This window comes from Echinops telfairi, unplaced genomic scaffold, assembly GCF_000313985.2.
Source record: "Echinops telfairi isolate 266 unplaced genomic scaffold, ASM31398v2 ScPeMD7_5868;HRSCAF=6743_0, whole genome shotgun sequence".
NCBI lineage: Eukaryota > Metazoa > Chordata > Mammalia > Afrosoricida > Tenrecidae > Echinops > Echinops telfairi.
The window spans coordinates 2475444-2483658 of record NW_022109767.1 but is presented as its reverse complement, the minus strand read 5'-3'; the positions used below and the strand labels follow the sequence as shown (position 1 = coordinate 2483658).

At 47.9% G+C, this 8215-nt stretch overlaps 1 protein-coding gene across 2 annotated transcripts in view; it reads right to left on the bottom strand.

Annotated features, from left to right (window-relative positions):
• Positions 1-8215, bottom strand: part of RIPOR2 (RHO family interacting cell polarization regulator 2) — a 310774-nt gene that overhangs the window by 37953 nt on the left and 264606 nt on the right. The window contains exons 9-13 of one of the 2 annotated variants that reach the window (XM_004712478.2): positions 5909-5952; positions 4831-4956; positions 3896-4044; positions 2766-2895; positions 2234-2383 (exon numbers count right to left, since the gene is read on the bottom strand). In XM_004712478.2, coding sequence (XP_004712535.2) covers positions 2234-2383; positions 2766-2895; positions 3896-4044; positions 4831-4956; positions 5909-5952 — 599 coding nt within the window. The remainder of the gene's footprint in view (positions 1-2233; positions 2384-2765; positions 2896-3895; positions 4045-4830; positions 4957-5908; positions 5953-8215) is intronic. The other variant, XM_004712480.4, reaches the window with a different exon arrangement.

The following is an 8215-nucleotide window of genomic DNA, read 5'->3' as shown; positions in this document are numbered from 1 at the left end:
GGCCCCTGTGAGTTTCAGAGACTGTAACTCTTTACAGGAGTAGAAAGTCCTGTCTTGCTCCCTCAGAGTGGCTGATGTCTTTGAACTGTTAACCTTGTGGTTATCAGCCCAATGCAGAACCACTAAGCTACCAGGGTTTAGTAGACCACAAGCCCCTTTTTTTCAGTGTCTCTGACTAGACTTGAACCACCAACCTTTTGGTTAGTAGTTGCAGGCATTAACTATTTGCACCCCAGCCAAGCACTTCCATATTTATTTCCTCTCTCCTCTATTGGAAATCTCTCCCATACAAATATAAGGAACCTCAAAAATTTGTCGAAAAAATAAATCAGAACATTTCCACAAAAATTTTGATGCCTTTTCCTATGCTTTATACTTCTGGGAAGGATAAAAATTTTTAAGCAAGCGATGTGGGAAGTGTGGAGTGTGACTCCCTTGGCCTTCTCTGTGAGGGTCTGTTAGGCATCGCGCAGAATGCTCTGGCTCTCTAAGTGACCCGACCAGCCACATGTGAGCCTCTCACCACATATATCCTGGTGATTCTGAGGGAAGGGGCAGCCCCAGGTAGGAGGACTGGTGGGTCAAGAATGTTTCTGGAGTTTTCCTCAACCATCTCTCTTGACTCCCACATTTCCCGAACCTGATCAGCACCCACGTAAATGGCAAATATTGCATTAGGATAATTAAGATGTCCTGTCTAAGGGGACCTACTGTCTACCAGGGGACAGCACAATGCAATGCCTGTTACAGGTGAGTGTGGATAGGGTGAGGTAAGAGCCCCGCAAGGGGCAGCTGTGGTCAGAGGAATGGATGGGAGTAGAACAGCCAGGAGGATGGCGAGGGATAGGACAGGAGGAGGATGGAGCCAGTCTAGAAAGAATTGTGGACTGAGGGCTGAGGCCCGGAAGGGTCATTGTGCCTTTGGAGGACACTGGGATGTTTGGAGTAAATCGACCCGACAAGGGAAAATAGAGCATGAGGTGAGCTCTGGGCCTGAGGCCAAGCTGGTCCGGATCCGAGGGCTTAGCGGTTATGAAGGAGGGATTAAGAAGAGAAGCCATTCAGGTTTTCTAATATTGCTCTTATTGAAATGATGCTATTCAAACTTCTACCAAGGATGGATCTACGGTGCAATATGATACCTGGTCTGATGAACTTCTTGACCCGACCTAGGGTTTATATTTGCTCTAGGTTTAAATATTTCTCGCTTCTTCCATGACAGAAGTTTCTTCTCTGGCCTTTAAAAAAAATATTGACGGTGGTCTTTTTTTTCTTAATTAGAGGGCAAATGTTTTGAGATTGATGAGGGCAACAAATGTACATATGCGCCTGACTCAATGGATGTATGTATGGACTGTGATAAGAATTGTACGAGCCCTCAATAAAATAATTTAAAAAAACCAAAAAAAATATATTGACGGTGGTCTTTTCTTTCTTAATTTTTAATATTTATTTATATTCTTAATTTTTATTTTTATATTCTTCTTATTATTTGTTTCATTTTATTTTTATTGTTTCCGTTAGCTTCCCCAGTTTATGAAACACAGAAGGAATGGGCGCACAGAGACAATAACTGGAACAAGGGGTGTGGGCGGGAAAGGTGAGGGGAATTGGGGAGCAAATAGTGAATGTGGGAGGGGGGAGGGAGCACTAGAACTGATTGTGATGATGTGTACACAACCCTTTTTAAAAGCGACCTCACTATGGAAGTGTATGATGTGTGGATTGTATACAAATACAATTATTTAAAAAATTAAACTTCTACCAAGCTGCACAGTCCCCCATTTATAGCATGACTGTGACTATTGCAATGTACGACTAGGAGCCTTTTGAAATCAAAACAGTTCCACGTGCTTGGTTTCGACATTTGTGGGTTCCCTGTGCCCTTGTGAGCTTTCTGAACATTAAAATGGTACCTACAGGCCAATGCCAGTGGCCAACGCACACAACTTCTGAAGCACAACTGCTTTGACCTTACCAGCCATTGTACTTTTTGAAAATAGAAATCTTGTTATCATGGATAACTGCCACAGTGGTGAAAAAATCAGAGCACACGGGCCCCAAAGCCAACCATTAGAGAGCTGCATGCACGGCCAAGTCTCCCGCCAAGGACAAAACAGAAGTCACCATCCCCGGACCCAACAAGCCAAGCAGAGGCGGAGAGCCATGCCAAAGCACCCATCCCCCGAGCCCCCCAAGTCCAGCACATCACCTCCGTGCAGCCCCCACTCACATAAAGCCCTAGCCCAGGCCTGGGGTGCAGCCGGAGGGAAGGCAGGTCACCGAAAGAGCGGCTGCGTTGTAGCTTGGCAAAGAAAGTGTCCTGCAAGGCCCTCAAGACAGACAGCCGGCTTGGCTTGTCAGGTGAAGGATGCAGCCATTTCTTCAGAAGGCAAAGCAAGACGGGGAGTTAGTGGGAAGCAACAGGTTACCATGCTCTGTTAGCACCCAGCGTACAAGGAAGGAGGGGCACTATTTATTTACACCAACTTCTTTAAGAGGATGTCCAGGGAAGTCCATACGTCATTACCCAAGTGACCAGGGCAGTGGGTGAGGGGAGAGGACCGGCAGTGGAGGTTCACCACTGTACGCATCTTGGCAAAGGGGTTGCATGGTCACTATGAGACTAGGGCAGGCTGTCAGGAGCACTACTATTTAGGAAGTATGGGGCAGCCCTCACATCAGGCATTGAGCACTTCTTTCAAGCTGGGGAGCAGGTACTGGCCCGGGCACACTGTCAGTTCCCAGGACTGGGCTGAACTTACAAAGAAGGAGTGATCTTTGAAGGTGGGTGTTTCCGGGGTGCCCTGGCTGTACATGGACATTCTCCGCTGGAGGGCAGCTGCCTTGTTTCCTGTGCCCGAGGAAGGGGTCACATCCTCCACGTCAAAGGGACTGCAAGACAATAGGGACCTTTGGTTAAAAAACCACCTGGGAGCACCACAACGCAGCCAACTCGTTCGACTGAAGGAGTGTCAACCCAATGGGCGCTGGGCTGTTTCTGGTCGAACAGGTTTCTCAGAAAACCCACCAATTCCAAAGAACGTATAGGACCCTGACCTGAAATCCACCTAAGAGACCCCAGAATTGTGTCCATAATATAAACACACTCTATTGGCCATCTGTCCCTCGATGTATGTTTTGTCTCCTAGGATAGCAACAGGGACATAGCCACATTCTCTCTGCCACAAGCTGTTGTCACGGAAGGAAAGTAAAAAGCCCGCCAATTTTCTAGGGACAGAAACATCAAGACTATCAAAGATGAACAGATTCTTGTTCAGTCTTGAAGAAAAACGAAATGAAAGGAGACTCCTACTTGTTTCAGCGCCTCTTAAGCATGTGAGACAAGGGCCCAGAGTGTTCCATGTTTTTGAAGTCTACGACATAAAACACAACAGCACACAATGCTTAGGGGACACTGAGCTTCTGTTCCGAATGATAGAAAAATTAGGTCAGAGTCCGGAGTGGTGGGTGAACGACATGATGGGCGTGATTAAGGTCGCATGGCTTCGCGAGCTTTAGCGTTCATGGGTGCTTCCTGGTGAGGTTGGTGACCAGACCCTGGGACCTTGCAATCAGCTCCTAGGTGATGCTGATGGTCCACGGACCACCCTTTGAAAAGGACCACGCTGAAGGTGACCAGACGTCCCACTTTTGGTGGGACAGTCCCGATGTTTAACAATTTTTCCAGTGTCCCGCGGCGTTTTAAAAATCCCGATTTTTGGAAAGAATGCACGACAAGCTAGGGTGGACGGTTTTCGGCAGCCATGTGGCTATTTCGCCAGGATATGAGCTTTATCAGTGGTGTCCCGCTTTACCAAGGTTAAAATCTGGTCACCTTAAGTTCAAGCTGCCGTGGCTATTTCTAGGAGACAAAATAGAAAAGGATACTTACTACCAGGTGATTTCCAGGTTCAGTTTGATGGTGCCAAGATCATTGATGTCAACAGCCACCACCTGAGGATGGGCTGCAAACAGCTCTCTGGTCTCGCAGGTCACGCTGCCCACCAGGAGGTGAGTGGCCAGCCCCTTGAGCTCGGTGACCTAGGAGAGGGGGGGAAAGGTCGTACATGACAGCAGAGGAGAAAGCTAGAACAATCCTTTCCCTTTCCCTTTGCTGGGCTGGTCGGGGTGTTTCAGAACCCTATCTGAAATCCAGCTGACCGGTTGCTGTTGAGTGGATCCCAACTCCGAGCGACCCCGTGAATTAAAGGACACAATTTTCCCTGCGCCCTTTTTGAAGCCTCCTTGTCCTGGAGTCTTATTTGTATTTTTCAGACAAGGACCGTGCTCAGTGGCTCACCACAGGATTGGCAGTTCGAGCCCTTCCATAGGCACCTCAGAGAATGGGCCTGAAAAGCCAGTCGTTGGAAGCCCTGTGGAGTGCTGTTCTACCCTGGCACACACAGGGGTCACCCTGACTCAGAAAGGGTTCCACAGTGACAGGATGGGTGGGGCTCTCTCCGGTCTGGACCGTGCTCCAAAAGATTTCCAGGGGGTGGCTTTTGGGAAGTAGATCAGCAAGACTTTTTCCCAAGGCGCCTTTGGCTGGACTCGAAACTCTAACCTTTCAGTTAGCAGTTAGGCACTTTAACCTTGTGCACCATCCAGGGACTCCTCTATCTGAAATCAAAGCGACTGTTTCCGAAGCCTGCCTTGCATTTACTTCTGCCTCTCGGACACCAGCCTGGCTGTCTTCGTGGTGCACTTGGAGTGCAGAGAGACATCCAGGGGACGAGAAGTGGCGGTAGCAGGCAGATGGTAGGGGTAAAGGGTCGCACCATTCAGTCTTCCAGCACCAGGAAAGACAAGACAATGACGATACTCTACCTTGATGGAAATTAGCCCAACTATCAGGGGCAGGAAAACCATTTCTTCTCCATCCCAGCTCTGTTTGCCGTTGACTTCTATTTTCCCTTTCAGTTTCCACCTCTGTCGGCCGTACTTCATGAAAATCTGGGAGAAGACACCGAAGGGAAGTCATGCTCCACCGTCCTCCCCCATCGGCCCAACCCAGCCCCGTGATCAAAAGAGCAATTAAATACAGCGAGTGCCGCTCCACCTCCGCCCGCCCACCCCCTCCATCACTCCACACAGGAGATGTCAGTTTACTGGTTGATCTTAGGTAAAGTCTTGGTGCTGTGATGGAGGCTTAGTGGTATAGTGGTTACATGTTAGGCTGCGATCCGCATGGTCAGCAGTTCAAAACCACCAGCAGCTCTGAGGGAGAACGACTGGGCTTTCTACTCTCGTAAACACTTACCGTCTAGGGAACCCACTGGGGGTCGCTTGAGTCAGAATCCACTCAGTGGCAGTGAGTGAGGTGTTGTTAGTTGGTTCTAGCTCATAGCAACCCTCTGTACAAGGGAAGGCACCACCGCCCAGTGCTGGCTATGTTTCAGCTCCTTGCTGCAGCTACTGTGTGGACAGGTCATCCAGGCCTTCCTCTTGTCGCTGCCCCGTGCTTTACCAGGCATGGTGTCCTTCTCCAGGGACTGGTCGCTCCTGATATCACTTTCATCTAACTACTAGGCCAAGCGCCAGGGTGAAATTTGCTGGTGTTGAGAACTGCATAAGGATTCTTTATGGAGAATGCCTCCCTCCAGCCCAACTCTTCCGACTTCAGAGACAAAAGATCACAATGCCTGCACTTGACTCCAGAATGGCCCGGCTAACAACAACAATCACAACGACAACAATTAATTAAAGCAAATGTGGCATATTATTGACCATTGGTGACCTCGGTGAAAGGACACCTGGTACCAATTTCTAAAAATTTCTTATTGGCCTGAAGTTTTCCTTCAAAAGAAAAACAATGAAATAAAGGCAGTTTAAGAGGCAGCATAATCACATCGGGCTCTCCCTGTCGGGGCCTCAGGGTGAGCACCGAGAGGAGACACGTGCTTACCTCATACTGGTCCCCGGGGCAGAGGCGAGCAAAGCCGGCCAGACCTGGACGCAAGCAGAGAGGACATGAGATGCAGGCACACTGCCCCCTTCCCAGCCCCACACTAGCACGCCTTAGAAATCCAGGGAGCAAAAGGACAAAGAGGATATGACCCCACTGCTAAAAGAAGCAAATAGCTACAAACCACCGATTATCCGTGCTTCTGAGAGCGGAGACAGAGAGGCAGAACAAGGGAGTTTCTGCTTGGAGGGGCATGAGTTGACGTTAATGGTGGAAGGATGATTTGGAAAAGGACAGAGATAAGGGTTATATGGCATGAAGAACACTGCCTTCTACATGCAGAAATTGGTGGATTTGTGAATTGTGTATGCTCGCAACAGTGTGGTGTGTGTGGTTGGTAGAGCTACTGAGTTGCGCTGGACTCTATAACTCACTGCTATTGGGTGAGTTCCCGCTGCCAGTGAGTTGCCAGGGCTTGGTTCTGAACCCTAGACAGGACTTCTACCACTGCAAATCTTTACTGGGACAGAGAGCCGCAGCGTTCTCCTGCAGAGTGCCTGGTGAACTCGAACAGCCAATCTTATGGTTGATATTCCAACACCTAACCCATAGAGTCACCAAACCAAACCCATGGGAAGCCGAAGACCAACAAGAGAGAGAGTGTGCAGACAAATTCTCTATGCTCATAATTCAGAAGCCTGGAAAGCCAGGATTCTGGTGGAGGGAGGCCTTCACCTGTGTGAGTTGGGGATGAGTCCCAGTCACACGCTCTTGTCTGAGAACCATCCCATAATACCCTCCGGTAACAGTGCTACCTTAACGTTACCTCTTACAAGCCCCTGGCTGATCACTCTACGGCCCAAGGCCTTTATCTACAGGAGCAGATGTGTTTCTCTCCTCCCTGCTCAAGGGGCAGTCTCCCTCTGTCTGCCCCCAGGGCTGGTATTAGGGTTCTCCCCCAATGAGCTCAGGAACCTCTAGGATTGAGGTACTGCCCACCTTGTTACATGTGTACTTAATGAGGTCTGCATGTCCCAAGACTATATAAACCTTTAAGAGGATATATTAGCTCTCTCTCTCTCTCTGGACCGACTCCATGAGAGAGGTGAGTCCTCGTATGCCTTGTCCGATGTCTGTTCAATTATTCCCTTCAATTACAAACCGCCCCAAAGGATCCATCCGGTTGTAGGCTGATTGCCACACAGCCAACTAAAACTGAGTTGATTCTAATTCATCGAGACCCGGTAGAGTGGAATAGAGCTCCCTAGGGTTTCCGAGGCTTTACCAGAACAGAAATCCACATCTTCCTCCCATGGAATTGCTAGTAGCTTCAAACTGCTGACATTGTAGTGACCAGTTCAATGTGTAACTAACTCCACAGCCAGGGGGTTTTATAGAGCTACCAAAAAGCATCAATAAAACTCACTGTCGTTGTGTCCACTCTGACTCACAGCATCACAATTCAAAAAATTCGCAACCATCAAGTCAATTCTGCTACATAGCAACCCTATAGGAGAGTGTTGAAACTTTTCAGGGTAGAAAACTTCATCTTTCTTCCTCGGAACAGCTAATGGTTTCGAACTGCTGATCTTGTGCTTAGCAGCAAAACACAGAACCCACTACACTACACAGCGTCAGCAGGGCTCTTAAAAGGGCACCTGCTGTTACCTTTATCTGCCACCAGATGGCAGCAATTCACCAGTTTACCATTCCTTCGAGCCCAGGAAGTCTGTCAAAGTGTAGGACCGTTTTTTTTGCTAACAGAACATAAAAAGCCACTTAAGAGGATAGTCGCTAATAATTTCTGGAGCATTTAGTCGATCTTAAAAAATATATCTTTAAATATTTCTGAAAGAAAGCACCAAAGTTTATAACTTTTATAAACTCAAAGCTGAACAAGCCAATTCCCATAAAAGCCAAACTGCTCTTTAAAAGCCTTTGTAAATCAGGTCAGGATTAATGTATTAGCCTGTTTACCTGTGTGATTATAACGGACATTCTACTAAAAACATAGTGGACCTGGCATTGTTGCTGGCTAAAGGTGAACAAAGGGGAAAATGTTTTTAGGATTTTTTTTCCTTTTTCACAATGATCAGAAGATTCATATCCAAAGAACTTAACCAAATGGGAGAGAGTGACATTTTTGATCCATGTTATTAAAGCAACATTTCTTAAAACTGCATCATGGATATAGCGTCTGGGGTCTTAAAGGCTTGAAGGTAAACAAGCGGTCATGTAGCTCAGAAGCAACAAAGCCCACATGGAAGAAGCACACCAGCCTGTGCGATCACGAGGTGTCAAAGGGAT